General features: G+C 39.0%; 1 protein-coding gene across 1 annotated transcript; it reads right to left on the reverse strand.

The window, feature by feature from the left end:
• Positions 1-621: 621 nt before the first annotated feature.
• On the reverse strand, positions 622-2,556 carry PRR32 (proline rich 32). Its single transcript, XM_022561535.2, has 2 exons — positions 2,537-2,556; positions 622-1,498 (listed from the first exon to the last, which is right to left on the reverse strand). Exons 1-2 carry the CDS (start codon positions 2,554-2,556, stop codon positions 622-624), a joined length of 897 nt encoding a protein of 298 aa, XP_022417243.1.
• Positions 2,557-17,931: the final 15,375 nt, after the last annotated feature.

Consider the following 17,931-nt stretch of genomic DNA (forward strand, 5'->3'; position numbering starts at 1 on the left):
ACAAGCACTAGTTCATGTTTGAAGCAATGGTGTAGAACTCTCCCATCTCCCCTGCTCCTTTTCTTTCCTAACTTTTCAGCCTGGTTCTGCCTCTAACTGTCTGTCGAATGTTGGCTCTGTTACTCTCACCTCAGTCTCATCCGACTACTTTTAGTGTTTGGGTATTTTACTCTATTATCTGGACTTGGATCTACCTCCTGGACCTTATCTTCATTCACCCATCCTGCACTGAGCAACCCCCATAGCCTTAGGTAGGTAGGAAATCCCCACCCCGGACTCGCCAAGTCTAACAAGAACCCAATCCCCCCACACACAATCACAGCTGCAAGCCATTGGTAGGGATTCAACTAAGCTACTTACAAAACACTGGCACATTACTGCTTTCATTTTCTTAAAAGTAGAAAACAAAATCCAAGGCTTCAGCTCCAAAAGTGGCATTTTAAAAAATAATTCACAGTATTTCAAAGTTTAGAGCCTTTATTGAATTTCCAAGTATGTAAGGCACGTTAGTGCTAAACAGGCTGCAAGAGGGTAGGGGGTTTCAAATATAAAAACATAAATGAGTAACTTTCACCTCTTTTCCCAACCGTTTTTTTTCCCCTCCTTCCTTTTTTTTTGCCATCAGTTGTTCTCTCTGTTTGAGGATGCAGGAGCCAGCATTCCCCAGGAAGGGAAATTGGCAAAATAGGAAGGCAGTGGAGGACCAAATATCAGAGGAGGAGCAAAAGCCATAGGCATAGCAAGAAATGGATTGAAACTTGGAGGTCGAGGAGGAATGAAGCAATGAGCAGTAGTGCAAGAAGGTAAACCTGGAGTGCTGGACGACAAGGGCATAGGCCTTGGCCAGTTCTCCACGGGGTGCCGCGGGCCTCCCAGTGGGAAAGAAACATGAGCCAACCTTTCCTTGCAGGTCACTCTCGTACTTCCTGGAGGCACCTCCATCATTATCCCTGATCTAAGGGTGGGGATAGGTGGCGGGCCTCTTACTTGAGAGCCCCTGGATGGAAAGAATCCTTGACCCCTTGGCAAAGCCACATATAACTTTGCATTACTGCCACCTCTCTCAGTGCCCCCATTGCTGACCCTCGTCCCCCCCACCATCAGTGCGGGAGGGCCGCCAGAGAATTCCCGGGACACATTAATAGAATCCTGTCCCCTCTGCCTCCTGCCTGCCAGCCCCTCAGAGCTATTTACTTCTGCTGTTGCTAGGGACTCTTCCGCAACAGCAGGTGGTGGCTTATAGGGGGGGTTGAGAGCTCTCGAATCGTCGACAGGAATGCAGGATCCTGTTCTCTCTGAGGGACGCTCCAGTTGCTCTCTTGCCAGATCGGCCAGTACATTGAAGGGAGGTCTCAGGGGGACGCGAGGGAGGCCCCAGGATTCCACATCATCCTTCTGCATGGAGCTCGGACACTGGAGGGGCACGCCGGGGCGCAGCTCTGGGGTCCCATGTTCATCGGCAGCTACTGCTGTGGGTGAAGGGGCGTGCCCTCCAAGGCTTGCCAAAACAGAAATGAATAGGTTAATAAAAATGAAAATGCCAGGCTTCCCTGGTGGCGCAGTGGTTGAGAGTCCGCCTGCCGATGCAGGGGACACGGCTTCGTGCCCCGGGATCCCACATGCTGAGGAGCGGCTGGGCCCGTGAGCCGTGGCCGCTGAGCCTGGGCGTCCGGAGCCTGTGCTCCGCAACGGGAGAGGCCACAACAGTGAGAGGCCCGCGTACCGCAAAAATAAAAAAAGAAAATGCGGTAACCAGAAAATATCTGAAATATGTGATTGATCGAATTCTCTGGAATACACGGTGGTTATTCCCGTGTATTCACCGTGGAATACACCTCCCAGGTGTAGTCAGCAAACACTTCTTCGATCCACTTGCCCTTCACCAGGCAGCCTCTTTAGCATCAGGCTTTGTGGTTTCCCTTTATGGCTGACCTGTGGCTCCACCCCGTTCCCCATATTCCCACCTCCTCAAGGCAACAAGGCAGCCTAGAAGACTCAGATAGCTTCCTTAAAAGCTACAGTGCGCAGGCATGCTAGATAAACAGAGGAAACACCAGCTCTTTCAGCCCCAGTAGGATATATGATCCACGAAACCCATCATTTAGATTCTGGTAGGAGTGCTCTGGAAAGTCTTATGAGGGAAAGCATTTTTTTTTTTTCTCCACAGAAGTTGAAGAAAGGTTAGTTATGCTAACAAACACTCCAGTTTGTTTCTCTTTCATGAAGTATCATTCAACATTTACACCAACTTTTGTTAAAATTTTCTTTCATTCAACCCATACCACACCCTAGAGTAAGAATTTCCTCATATTTAAACCCCACAATTTAGACTAAGGATTTGCAACTTCAAAATTACATTTAAAACTCCAGTATTCTTAGTACCTGAATTTATGTCCTTCACGCTTTTGTCTGTAATCCCCTTCTGCATCCTTCGCAACCCACTCCTCCCTGTTGTCCGTGTCGCACTCACACAGGAAAACAATTCAAATTGTCTTTTGCCTTCAACTTAAACAGTTGTACACAGTTTTGTACTTACACATTTTCAGTACAAGCCATGGAGAAATTTGATCAGCAAAGCCTTCTTGAGGTGATGGAGAAAACCAGCTGAACGCCCACGCCAAGCCAACTCAGTCTGGAGAAATGACTGGTGCTTCTGCTTTAGAGCAGCTTGGCAGGTCGAATGAAGCCAGGGACCAACTGCTTCTTTCTAGATTTGGAGTCCTCTTTATGAGGTTACCAGTTGCTAGGGAAGGGAGGGAGAAAAGGAGCTGGGAGGAGGAGGGGATAAGTCTGTGACGCTCCTCTGAAGCTAAATGTATGATTCCTTTTTGCACAGTAGCAGATGAACTTAAAGGCATTCGCTACATTAACCCTGTTGCAGTCCAGTTAGAAAGACAAATCATCGAGACAAATTTAGAAGAATCATGGTGGCATGGTCTTTTGTTAAGAGTTATTTCTGAAGTTTTATTTAGAAAAGGTAGTTATCAAATCTCCTCTTCCAGGGTGGAATTACAAACATTGAGCAGAGTACCATGCCTAATCTTGTAATTTAAACTTCCAGTTTAGGGGGTACATACTATTAACTTGGTGGAGAACAGAGTTTGGGGGGTTAAATTGCTTTGCAATCTGACTCTCACTTGTGAAGATGAAACAAGAATAGCACTATAAAAAAAAATCCCTCTAAGAATCATATTGGCTTTTACTTTTTAGCCCCTCAATTTGCAATTCTTCCCTTCATCCTACCTTCTAGTTTATTGGCTCAGTATGGTGTATATGTGTGTGTGTGTGTGTGTGTGTGTCTGTATATACACATATTTCCCAGAATAGAGCTCTGGAAACTTCCCTGCAAGTGAGAGGGGAAATAAAATGCATAGCAGATAACATCAATTTACAAATATTAGCTCAGATTTTGCCTTGTAACTTTTTGCATAAGGCACTTTCTGTTCTTCCAGCTTAAATTTCTTCCCCCTCCCTACCTTAAGCAAGTATACTTCCTCAGCTTTTATTTTCTGCCAACGATCTACAGATTAATTGCTCTGAAATTACTACGGCCATCCCCTGATCTAAGACTACTAATCTTGCTCTAGGATAAAGCCAAAAACTTGGCCCACTTCCTTAAATTCACCTAAGATTTGTGTTGTTCAGACTAGACTTCAAAGACCTTAAAATAACTTTCTTTATTCCCAATATCAGAATATGCTGTTACATTTCAACATTTCAACAGCTATATATATAGCTGTGTGTGTGTGGGCATGCGTGTGTGCAGGGGGTAGGTACAAGATACTAATGCAAAGAAATGGTCACTGCTGTGAAGCAACAGACTCATAATAGAAATGACCTTTTGGGTCTCTAAGTCCACATCTTCCTGCCAGGGTGCCTTGTCCCTGTCTATACACTGTCGCGTTTTCTTTATCTCATTGAAAGATGAAAGCGGCATGTTTCCAAAACTTCTCCCAGAGGAATCTGTTCCCTTGCCTAGCATGGCTCACTGTTAAGAAATATCTTGATTCTCAAGCTTCAGTTTCCATTTTTCTTTAGTTTATTATTTACTTGTCCTTATGTAAAAGTTATTATTAGCAATATAATTGTGGTAGAGCCTTAAAGCCCTTTTAACACTTGCCATATCAGAGGGAATAATGAAACTTGGGTTAATACCTGCTAATAGTTGGTAAGTTGTATTTACACAGTTTATATTTGAGAGCTTGCATTTTTTTCTGAATAATGGCAAGGATTCCCCAGGAAATCCTTTTATGACTATCAAACTATTGCAATAATTGGTTGTTTTTAGCTAGAAATGCCTATTTAGTAAAGTATCACCTTAACTGGATTACGTGAGAGTGAAATGTAATATAGACAGCAAATAGCTGGGCATAGTGACAAAGCCAATGGCACCTTAGAATTTTCCAAAACCATAATAGGTATTATAAATTTATGGATTCTAGCTCAGATTTTGCCTTGCAACTTGTTTGCTTTTGTGCAATGAATGATTGTTGAATACCTACTGCATGCATTCACTATATGGTTCAGTGTGGATTATACCACAAAAGTTAAATATGCAACTGGTAGTGACTTCAAGTAATATTCAAACTTTCTGGGGGAGAGAAAAACATCTATAAAAGAAGAATGCAGTAAGAAAGAATAGACACAGACTATTAGCTGTCATTTTCCACAATGGAAATTCAGAAGAAGAAGCTATAATTTTAGGCAAAAGTAGTTGTGAAATATTTCATGTGGAGTTGGGGCTTGAGTTGTGTTTTGAAGGATGGGTGCAATATTCCATGTCAAGAACGGGTATGGAGGGGACTTCCCTGGTGGTCTAGTGGTTGAGAATCTGCCTTCCAGTGCAGGGGATATGGTTCAATCCCTGGTTGGGGAACTAAGATCCCAGATGTTGTGGGTCAACTAAGCCCACGTGCCGCAACTACAGAGCCCATGCGCTCTGGAGCCCGCGCTTCACAACTAGAGAAGCCCATGTGCTGAAACCAAAGATCCTGCGTGCTGCAATTAAGACCCAACGCAGCCAAAAATAAATTTAAAAAAAGAAGAAGAAAAAGAACAGGTATAGAGGTAGGAATGAAGGGGAAAATTTGGAATTTTGTCGTTCAGATTTTTAATCCAAACTGGGCTCATATTTGGCAGAAATAGAAGGTTAAAGAGCCAATTGGACCCTCTAGAGATAGTAAGATCAGCCAGGTAACTAGTAAAGTTGTACCCAGCAGGGAATATTTGAGGGCACTCAGATTTTATAGTTAAAGATAAAACTAGAATCATCTCAAAACCTACTTTTTGACACAAAGCTGTTAGCTGCTTCAATTATCCACTGAGCTCTGAAAATGAAGTAATAAAGTGTATAGTTTTGGTTGTTGTTTCTCTGAATAACTGTTTTGGGGAGGAAAAAATGGGTAATGGAAGTTGAGGATTTGCCAAAAAGTAGCTTAGCTGTGAAAGTAGCTAAGCTATAAATGCCTTTCATTACCTATGGCCTCTAATTTCATGACACAACTCCAGATATCACTCTCATGTCTCTCAAAAGGTTTTGAGGACTTTATTGAAATGCTAAGTGAGAACCATACAAAGAGATATATTTACATTTGCCCAGCAATTACAAGGTCATTAAAAATGTGGTTGTACTGCCAAAATGATGTTGTTGGTTGTTTTTCAAAGAAATTTTGCAGATGCGTATGTACAGGCAAAGTATCATTTAAAATACGTCCTTTCTTTTTTGCTGGAAAAAGAATCCAGGAGATAGAGACATAAGGATGATCTTCTCTCCTTCCATCAGGCTAATAAGAAGGTGATGAAGAGATTGTCATGCTGATCTCTGGGAAGACAGTTGTCAAAAGATCTCATCCATTAACTCGCTTTCAAAATGTAATGTAGCTGTGCCTGTGGAAAGCTCTCAGTTTAGGATGTCTAAAAGTACCTCTAGAAGATAGACCAGATATTTTTAAGGGTGTGTTGTTATTTAATTCAGTGTATTAAGAAGCATGAGATTAATTAAGGCATGGTACTACCCCAGAATGGGCCAGACAGAAATATTCAGTTGCACAACTATAGGCAGTACTCCTGTCCTCTCTGCCACCAGCTGTCCTGCAAACCCTATGTGGTAAGTGACAAGGGTGAACAGGTGAGAGTGTGGTTATTTCACTACCCGTACTGGCAAAAGCAACTAACAACACATGCCTCACTGTTGGACCTATGTGTATGAAGATCAATAGACTATTATTGCTTTTCTCAAGTTCTTTGCTCCAGACTTTAAAAAAATTGTTTTAAACAGGTAATTTATGGCAATGACTCCAAAACAGATTATTTTCTTATAGAAATCAGAAGCTATCAGAAATTCTTTCAACAGATCGCTCTAATTTTTCTTGATCTCCTGAGAGTCAGAACTAGAAATTAAGTAACAGCTGGGCAAGCCAGATGAGAAAAATGAAGAAGGAAAAGGAAACTGAGATTTTTTTTTTTTTTTTACTACTTACTCTATGCCAGATATTTAATACATTTCGTCTCATTTAATATTCACAGCAAACTTTTAATGCCGTTACTATTATTATATCTATTTTATAGATGAAGATAAAGACAGGGAGAAGTTTAAGTAGTTTTTTCCAAGGTCCCACAACTAGTAAACAGCAGACAATATTGAGACACAGACAATCTGACACCAGAGCCCGTTATTTCTTTCATTCAACCACGTGGCCTCCTGACTATAGTTCTAGGTGAATCACATAGGTGGCTCAGATCAAAACATCTGATCCAGATGTAATCCAGATGTGTACCAGATCCGAGTTTAGTTTATTTAATGCATGTACTCACTGACACTCATCCTAATATAGTTCTGCAATGAAGAAATCATACAAACTGCATTGCATCTCAGAAAGCCTGCCCATGCAGGAATGTAGCAAGTGACTGAAGATTAGGCATTTGGTGGCAGTCCAGCAAGAGGATGAGGACTAAAAGTCCTCTCATGGAGCGAATAGGGTTGGTGACAGAGAAAAGAACTTAGTCACAGGACAGCACTGAGTGATCATTACTAATGAATTAATTTTAATATGTGCTCAGTATGACCAGTATTAAAATTAAATTGATTTTGAGTTTTTGAACTGCAGGTATAGGGTTGCTCAGACTATCTCTATGTCACTAAGGTGGGACTGAGCTTATAATCATGGTTAGCTCATCCATCTTCCAGTATTGGAGCAGGTGGGAGAACATAGAGTTAATTGTGTGTGTGTGTTGGGTGAAGTGGGGGTGGGGATAGTTGAGTTGTCCAAGTGAGCTATTAATGATAACTCTGGAGAATACCTTTCTGAATTAGGAAAACACATTAATTAAAAAATAAAATTAATGTATTTTATGTTCACATTGATATATATTATAAATTAAGATATAAACATGGACTAATAAGTAAAATGAGGAAAGTTAATGAAAAAAGTTGTTTTACAGTAACCCATTAGACCATAAGTTTATAACAATTAGACACACACACACACACACACACACACACACACACACACATGCAAGGGAATTGAAGGCATACTTAATTTCTTGAGCACTATGTTTAAAAAACAAAAACTATTTTAGATTAGTTTCTTCTTGCTTATAATTAAGAAAGTGTAAATTCATGCTGAAAACATTTTATCAAGCTTTATTAAAAATGAATCATATGTGCCAACTTTTGAAGGGCTTTGGTTCTGGAATCAGAGGAACACAGACCTGGGTTCAAATCTCAGCTTTACTACTTACAGGCTTTGTGACCTTGGGCAGGTTGCTTAACTTCTCTGAACCTCATTCTCCTCATTTGTGAAGTAGGATTATAGAGAGAATTATATTAAAGCATGTGTGAAAAGTGACTGTTACAAACTAGGTGATTAAAATATAATCCCTTTCCTTGTGCATATTTGACTCAGTTTTCTTATATGTAAAATGGGGATGATGATGCCTCTTACCTATTTCAGGGCTGTTGAGGAAATTAAATATGATAATTATATGAAATCACTTTGCAATCTGTAAATCACTGTACATATGTTAGGTTAATAAAACCATGGGTTATATTTCAGGGGCAAGAAGATTTGGGGACACATTTTAAATATCACTGTGTAGGTAGCCACCTATTTCGCCTACCTGTAAGGCCGTTCTTCATTTCCTGAATCATTAAGGGGGGAGGATTAACCACAGTATTAAAAAAAAACCCATAGTGTAAAATGCTTTAAACGTTTCAATTGGTGCTACATAAATCTCACCCATTGTTGTTTTTAATGTGGTAGCTATGTTAGAATAAAGAGTCTGCATTTGACTATATATTTAATTGGATTTCAGAATCTTGTGTTGCACAGCAGGAATCACTGAAAACCCCTGTGATGATTAGAATGAAAAGCCTTTAAAAAAAAACAAAAACAAGAAGGTTGCTTGGTTTCCTGATAGTGCAGATTTGATTTATAGATTCTCTGAATGATTTACTACTTTAGAGAAAAAATAAGAACCACAGATATAAATAAGTTCACAGGTCACCTGAAATATGCAATAGCCCATATCTCCACTTGCTCTGGTTTGGCCGTATGCAAAATGACCCAGTGCCTCTGGAAGGGTTCATCACTTTGTTTCAGATAGTACTATAGAGCTGTTGAAACTTTAATGCCTGAGTGAGATTCCTCCATTATCTTCTAGTAATCTTAGAAGAGACACTTTCCCATTGCCTGGCCCTCCAGAGTCTGATCTTTTCTTCTGATGAACTCTTCCCCTAAATAAACACATTTATCAATTCATTTCTCTAAAAGCTGAAAGTGGAGGATCTGGGGATCTTATTAAAATAGCAGGTTCGCAGTCTCCACCTCTAAGATTCTGATTTAGCTGATCTGTAGTGAAATACAGTTATATGCAGTTTAAATCCTTAATGATTCTGATGTGGGGTTCTTTGGATCACAATAGAGAAATACCGACTAGATGGTCTTTTAACCTTGAAGCCTAGCTTTTTGAGGAAGAATCCAGCCTTCAAATGGATACTCTTATTCTCTAGGTCTAACCAACTGACTACAGTAGCACTAGAATATAAAACCTTTTTGACCATACCCCATGCCTTCAGTTCCTTTTTGTTTCATAAACCTCCAAATACCATGATTAGTTTCAAACAGATGTGTTGAGTTTAGTTCATCTGGAGCAGCAATTCTGAGTGTGGTCTGGGGAAAACTCGGGTCCCCAAGGTCCTTTCCAAAAGTCCACAAGGTCAAAATATTTTCATCATTGTGTGAAGGCATTATTTGCTTTTTTCACTCTCATTCTCTCACTAGTGTACAGTGGAGTTTTCCAGAGGCTGCTTGATATGTGATGTCATTGCTTTGAGATTAATGAAACCTGTGGTTCTATATCCTGTGTTTTAAAACTTTTTCAGTTTTAATTTCTAATATGGTAATTATTGATAGATATAACCCACCCAAACAAAAGCTCCTTGGAGTCCTGAATAATTTTTAAGAGTGTGAAGTGGTCCTAGACCAAAAAGTTTTAGGACTTCTGTCCTATTTAACCAAACATAGTTTTAAAATGTGCATCAGTTAATGTAAACTGATGAAGTTGCTACCAAATCTCAAGGAAATCTCAAACCTGATTAAAATATTCAGATTCCTATTTTTTTGCCTCCTCTTATAAATTCTTAAGGTAGAAATGTTAGGTAGTTAGTCAGACATTAGCAGCAAGGAGGTGACAGTGGTGAGAAAGACAAGAAAGAGAAGTCAAGTTACACCCAACCATCTGGGGACTCTCCCCTGACCCCACCTAGAACAGGAGAAACTATGGTCATGTGGTGGGCAGCATATCCTGATAAAGAGGGGCACAGTAACACGAGGGAACCTCCCCGGGATGCACGTGCCCAGAATAGAGAGGCGTATAACCTATAGTAAACACAAACTCATTATATGACCATTATAATAAAATCTACATGGAGAAGGATGTGCTCTCACTCCCTCTTGCGAGAGCACCGGAATCACAACTAACTGCTGAACAATCATCTACAGGAAGACACTGGAACTCACCAAAAATGATACCCTATATCCAAAGACAAAGGAGAAGCCACAAAGAGATGGTAGGAGGGGTGCAATCACAATAAAATCAAATCCCATAACTGCTGGGTGGGTGACTCACAAACTGGAGAACACTTATATGACAGAAGTCCACCCACTGGAGTGAAGGTTCTGAGCCCCATGTCAGGCTTCCCAACCTGGGGGTCCGGCAACAGGAGGAGTAATTCCTAGAGAATCAGACTTTGAAGGCTAGTGGGATTTGATTGCAGGACTTTGACAGGACTGGAGAAAACAGACACTCCACTCTTGGAGGATACACACAAAGTAGTGTGCGTATTGGGACACAGAGGAAGGAGCAGTGATCCCACAGGAGACTGAGCCAGACCTACTGCCTGGTGTTGGAGGGTCTCCTGCAGAGGAGGGGGGTGGCTATGGCTCACCACGGGGATGAGGACACTGGCAGCAGAAGTTCTGGGAGGTCCTCCTTGGCGTGGGCCCTCCCAGGGTCTGCAATTAGGCCAACCAAAGAGCCGGGTAGGCTCCAGTGCTGGGTGGCCTCAGGCCAAACAACCAACAGGGAGGGAACACAGCCCAACCTATCAACAGACAAGTGGATTAAAGTTTTACTGAGCTCTGCCCACCACAGCAACAGCCAGCTTTACCTACCACCAGTCCCTCCCATCAAGAAACTTGCACAAGCCTCTTAGATAGCTTCATCCACCAGAGGGCAGACGGCAGAAGCAAGGAGAACTACAATTCTTCAGCCTGTAGAATGAAAACCACATTCACAGAAAGATAGATAAAATGAAAAGGCAGACGACTATGTACCAGATGAAGGAACAAGATAAAACCCTAGAAAAACAACTAAATGAAGTGGACATAGGCAACCTTCCAGAAAAAGAATTCAGAATAATGATAGTGAAGATGATCCAGGACCTCAGATAAAGAATGGAGGCAAAGAAGAGAAGATGCAAGAAATGTTTAACAAAGACCTAGAAGAATTAAAGAACAAACACCTAGAAGAATTAAAGAACAAATAAAGAGAGATGAACAATACAATATCTGACATGAAAAATACACTAGAAGGAATCAATAGCAGAATAACTGAGGCAGAAGAAAGGATAAGTGACCTGGAAGACAGAATGGTGGAATTCACAGCTGCGGAACAGAATAAAGAAAAAAGAATGAAAAGAAATGAAGACAGCCTAAGAGACCACTGGGACAGCATTAAACACAACAACATTTTCATTATAGGGGTCCCAGAAGGAGAAGGGAGAGCGAAAAGACCTGAGAAAATATTTGAACAGATTATAGTCAAAAACTTCCCTAACATGGGAAAGAAAATAGCCACCCAAGTCCAGGAAGTGCAGAGAGTCCCATATAGGATAAACCCAAGGAGAAACATGCCAAGACACATAGTAATCAAACTGGCAAAAAATTTAAAAAAAGAAAAATTACTGAAAGCAGCAAGGGAAAAATGACAAATAACATACAAGGGAACTCCCATAAGGTTAACTGATGATTTCTCAGCAGAAACTCTACAAACAAGAAGGGAGTGGCATGACATATTTAAAGTGATGATAGGGAAGAACCTACAACAAAGATTACTCTACCCATCAAGGGTCACTTTCAGATTTGATGGAGAAATCAAAAGCTTTACAGACAAGCAAAAGCTAAGAGAATTCCAGACCACAAAACCAGCTCTACAACAAATGCTAAAGGAACTACACTAAGTGGGAAACACAAGAGAAGAAAAGGACCTATAAAAACAAACCCATAACAATTAAGAAAATGGTAATAGGGGCATACATATGGATAATTACCTTAAATGTAAATGGATTAAATGCTTCAACAAAAAGACACAGGCTTGCTGAATGGATACAAAAACAAGACACATATATATGCTGTCTACAGGAGACCCACTTCAGACCTAGGGACACATACAGACTGAAAGTGAGGGGATGGTAAAAGATATTCCTTGCAAATAGAAATCAAAAGAAAGCTGGAGTAGCAATAATCATATCAGATAAAATAGACTTTAAAATAAAGAATGTTACAAGAGACAAGGAAGGATGCTATATAATGATCAAGGGATCAATCCAAGAAGAAGATAAAACAATTATAAATACATATGCACCCAACATAGGAGCACCTCAATACATAAGGCAACTGCTAACAGCTATAAAAGAGGAAATCAAGGGTAAAACTATAATAGTGGGAGACTTTAACACCTCACTTACACCAATCGACAGATGATCCAAACAGAACATTAATAAGGAAACACAAGTGCTAAATGACACAATAGACCAGATAGATTTAATTGATATTTATAGAACATTTGCTCCAAAAACAGCTGATTACACTTTGTTCTCAAGTGTGCATGGAACATTCTCCAGGATAGATCACATCTTGGGTCACAAATCAAGCCTCAGTAAATTTAAGAAAACTGAAATCATATCAAGCCTCTTTACTGACCACAACGCTATGAGATTAGAAATCAATTACAGGAAAAAAAAACCCGTAAAAAACACAAACAAATGGAGGCTAAACAATATGCTACTAAATAACCAAGAGATCACTGAAGAAATCAAAGAGGAAATCAAAAAATACTTAGAGACAAATTACAATGAAAACACGATGATCCAAAACCTATGGGATGCAGCAAAAGCAGTACTAAGAGGGAAGTTTATAGCAATACAAGCCTACCTCAAGAAACAAGAAGAATCTCAGATAAACTGTCTAACCTTACACGTAAAGGAACTAGAGAAATAAGAACAAACAAAACCCAAAGTAGCAGAAGGAAAGAAATCATAAAGATCAGAGCAGAAAGAAATGAAATAGGAACAAAGAAAACAATAACAAAGATCAATAAAACTAAAAGCTGGTTCTTTGAGAAGATAAATAAAATTGATAAACCATTTGTCAGACTCATCAAGAAACAGAGGGAGAGGACTCAAATCAATAAAATTAGAAATGAAAAAGGAGAAGTTACAACAGACACGCAGAAATACAAAGCATCCAAAGAGACTACTACAAGCAACACTATGCCAATAAAATGGATAACCTGGAAGAAATGGACAAATTCTTAGAAAGGTATAACCTTCCAAGACAGAACCAGGAAGAAATAGAAAATACGAACAGGCCAATCATAAGTAATGAAACTGTGATTAAAAATCTTCAAACAAACAAAAGTCCAGGACCAGCTGGCTACACAGGTGAAGTCTATTAAACATTTAGAGAAGAGCTACCACCCATCTTTCTCAAACTCTTCCAAAAAATTGCAGAGGAAGGAACACTCCCAGACTCATTCTATGAGGCCACCATCACCCTGATACCAAAACCAAAGATACTACAAAAAAAGAAAATTACAGAACAATACCACTGATGTATATAGATAAAAAATCCTCAACAAAATACTAGCAAACAGAATCCAACAACACATTAAAAGGATCATACGCCATAATCAAGTGGGATTTATCCCAGAGATGCCAGGATTCTTCAATATATGCAAATCAATCAATGTGATATGCCATATTAATAAATTGAAGCCGAAAAACCATATGATTATATCAATAGATGCAGAAAAAGATTTTGACAAAATTCAACACCCATTTATGATAAAAATTCTCCAGAAAGTCACCACAGAGGTAACTTACCTCAACATAATAAAGGCCATATATGACAAACCCACAGCAAACATCATTCTCAATGGTGAAAAAATGAAAACATTTCCTCTAAGACCAGGAACAAGACAAGGATGTCCATTCTCACCACTATTATTCCACATAGTTTTGGAAGTCCTAGCCATGGCAATCAGAGAAGAAAAAGAAATAAAAGGAATACAAATTGGAAAAGAAGAAGTAAACCTGTCACTGTTTGCATATGACAGGATACTTTATATACAGAATCCTAAAGATGTCACCAGAAAACTACTAGAGCTAATCAACGAACTTGGTAAAGTTGCAGGATATAAAATTAATGCACAGAAATCTCTTGCATTCCTATACACTAATGATGAAAAATCTGAAAGTGAAAGTAAGGAAACACTCCCATTTACCATTGCAACAAAAAGAATAAAATACCTAGGAATAAACTTACCTAGGGAGACAAAAGACCTGTATGCAGAAAACTATAAGACGCTGCTGAAAGAAATTAAAGATGATACAAACAGATGGAGAGATATACCATGTTCTTGGATTTGAAGAATCATTATTGTGAAAATGACTCTACTACCCAAAGCGATCTACAGATTCAATGCAATCCCTATCAAATTACCAATGGCATTTTTTACAGAACTACAATAAAAAACATTAAAATTTGTATGGAGACACAAATGACCCCGAATAGCCAAAGCAGTCTTGAGGGGAAAAAAACGGAGATGGAGGAATCAGACTCCTTGACTTCAGACTATACTACAAAGCTACAGTATTCAACACGTTATGGTACTGGCACAAAAACAGAAATATAGATCAATGGAACAGGATAGAAAGCCCAGAGGTAAACCCACGCACCTATGGTCAAGTAATACATGTTGTATTATATAGTGTAATACAGCACTATTTACAATAGCCAGGTCATGAAAGCAACCTAAATGCCCATTGACAGACGAATGGATAAAGAAGTTGTGGTACATATATACAGTGTAATATTACTCAGCCATAAAAAGGAATGAAATTGGGTCATTTATTGAGACATGAATGGATCTAGAGACTGCCATACAGAGTGAAGTAAGTCAGAAAGAGAAGAACAAATATCGTATATTAACGCATATATGTGGAATCTAGAAAAATGGTACAGATGAACCAGTTTGCAGGGCAGAAATAGAGACACAGATGTAGAGAACAAACGTATGGACACCAAGGGGTGAAAGTGACAGGGTGTGTGTGTGCGATGATTTGGGAGATTGGAATTGACACATATACACTTATATGTATAAAATAGATAACTAATAAGAACCTGCTGTATAAAAAAATAAATAAAATATAAAAAAGTAAAATCTACATGTGGTTTTTCCCCACAGCCCCCTCAGTGGGCATTTCTTAGCGAGTCAAGGGTGAAAGCATGTGCAGCAGTAAACTTGTTCCAAAGCTCAGGAGTGTCAATCAAATAATGATCCCCTGTCACTCCAAAAAGAGTGTTGGTGAATGTCGAGAAATTGGAACCCTTAGAAATTGTTGCTGGGAATGTAAAATGGTGTGGCCACTGTGAAAAACAGTTTGACGGTTCCTAAATAAGCTTAAAATAAAATTACCAAATGGCCCAGCATTTTCAACTCTTACATGTATACCCAAAGAACTGTATGCAGGTGTTCAAATAAAAACTTGTACACACACGCACACACACACACACACACACAAACACAAATAGTGCCCTTTCTGAGGGTTTCTTTGGGTCTTGTTTATGGTGAGAAAATATTTGCAAATGAAGCAACTGACAAAGGATTAATCTCCAAAATTTACAAGCAGCTCATGCAGCTCAATAACAAAAAAACAAACAACCCAATCCAAAAATGGGCAGAAGACCTAAATAGACATTTCTCCAAAGAAGATATACAGTTTGCCAACAAACACATGAAAGAATGCTCAACATCATTAATCATTAGAGAAATGCAAATCAAAACTACAATGAGATATCATCTCACAACAGTCAGAGTGGCCATTATCAAAAATCGAGAAACAATAAATGCTGGAGAGGGTGTGGAGAAAATGGAACACTCTTGCACTGCTTCTGGGAATGTGAATTGGTACAGCCACTATGGAGAACAGTATGGAGGTTCCTTAAAAAACTACAAATAGAACTACCATATGACCCAGCAATCCCACTACTGGGCATATACCCTGAGAAAACCATAATTCAAAAAGAGTCATGTACCAAAATGTTCATTGCAGCTCTATTTACAATAGCCCAGAGATGGAAGCAACCTAATGTCCATCATCGGATGAATGGATAAAGAAGATGTGGCACATATATACAATGGAATACTACTCAGCCATAAAAAGAAATGAAATTGAGTTATTTGTAGTGAGGTAGATGGACCTAGAGTCTGTCATACAGAGTGAGGTAGGTCAGAAAGAGAAAGACAAATACCATATGCTAACACATATATATCGAATCTAAGAAAAAAATGTCATGAAGAACTGAGGAGTAAGACGGGAATAAAGACACAGATCTACTAGAGAATGGACTTGAGGATATGGGGAGTGGGAAGGGTAAGCTGTGCCAAAGTGAGAGAGTGGCATGGACATATATACACTACCAAACGTAAAATAGATAGCTAGTGGGAAGCAGCTGCATAGCACAGGGAGATCAGCTCGGTGCTTTGTGACCACCTAGAGGGTTGGGATAGGGAGGGTGGGAGGGAGGGAGATGCAAGAGGGAAGAGATATGGGAACATATGTATATGTATAACTGATTCACTTTGTTATAAAGCAGAAACTAACACACCATTGTAAAGCAATTATACTCCAATAAAGATGTAAAATAATAATAACAATAATAATTTAAGGTAGACCCTAATAAAGATGCAAGTAGCACTCTCTAGAACCGTACTGTATAATAGAATTTTCTGAAATGAGAGAAATGTCCTATATTTGTACTGACAATATCTTAACCGTTAGCCATATGTGATGATTATCCACTTGAAATGTGGCTAATATGACTGAGGAACTAAAATTTTTATTTTATTTAAATAGCCACCTGCAGCTAGCAGCTACCACATTGTCCTTAGAAGATAAAATTTAAATTAAAAATTATATTTTTTTATTCAAAAAAAAAAGTGCCCTTAAGCCTGTATAAGAATGCAGCTTTTGATTCACAGAAACAGCCTGATCCCTCTCTCTCTCTCTCTCTCTCTCCCTCTCTGAGAGTGTATCTTTGTTTCAATAAATTTTTGCTTTGTGCTTACGCTTGAAGGGGATGGTTTGCAATTCTTTGCTTACTATCGAGGGACCGAGATTGCTGGCCTGGGTCTTCCGCTGACCTCCTCGGTTGAAGCTATTTTGTTACGAGGCACGTCAACCCGGTGACAGAAAAGAGTAGTACAAAACAAGTAAAAAATTATTGACTTATTGAATGTCTCCTGCGTTATCACTACTACATAAGATATTGTAAATGAGGTAAAAATATGTTCTGACTTGAGCAGCTTACATTCTTTTAGGGAAAATAAAAATAAATTATATCTAATGAATGTATAACTGAAGAATGTTTCCATTATTTTTTAGAACTTAATCAAAAGCAAAGACAGGTGAGAGGTAAGCAATCTAATCACAGAGGGTTTCTCAGAAGAGGTAGAACCACAGCCCTACTTTGAAGGAGATTTGAATAGGAAAATAAAACATGCTGTCATGTGAAATCCATTCCTAAAAGCTACTACAGTTAGAATTTCAAGGGATTTTTATTTTCATAACTTATCTTCCTATATTGCTTGATTTCATTTTACAAATAACATGATTTTACTAAACAATAACACTTTAAAACAAAACAAAAAATGTCTCAGAGATCTAAAGCAATATCCAGACTATTAGAGGCTAAAACAAGCTGAAACCCCTGCCTCAGGGTCATAGAAATTAAGAAGGAATTGTTTTTCCAGTGGAATTAACTTAGATAACAGTCATAGACCTTTTATTCACCTTTGGCTATTGGCTAAAGCCATAGAGAAAATTGTTACCAAAGCCTGGCTTCAAAATCATATTTTCCCTCTGTTTTTACTCTGTATAGCCATCTCATTTTTATATGACTCTGGGTATTTTTTTGTTTGGTTGTTTTCTTTTCTTTCTTCTCTCTCTCTTTTTTTTCTTTTTTTGGGGCTCTGTTTTATGTATTTTTAACTGGTCAGATTATTTTGGACTGAAGGTTCTGTACTGAGACTCAAACGCTCTCTAGGGAGCTTCAGCTGACATTACATATGGAATGTCCAGTTGTTGCA

Source organism: Delphinapterus leucas, chromosome X (genome assembly GCF_059928025.1).
Source record: "Delphinapterus leucas isolate spDelLeu-1000000601 "Yukka" chromosome X, BTC_Dleu_Yukka2, whole genome shotgun sequence".
Lineage (NCBI taxonomy): Eukaryota > Metazoa > Chordata > Mammalia > Artiodactyla > Monodontidae > Delphinapterus > Delphinapterus leucas.

Bases quoted from the DNA above. Each gene is read 5' to 3' on its own strand.
- PRR32 (XM_022561535.2), bottom strand. From the start codon at position 2,556: ATGGCTTGTACTGAAAATGT. The intron at 1,499-2,536 runs GTAAGTACAAAA...TGTTTTGGCAAG, and splicing joins ATGGCTTGTACTGAAAATGT to CCTTGGAGGGCACGCCCCTT.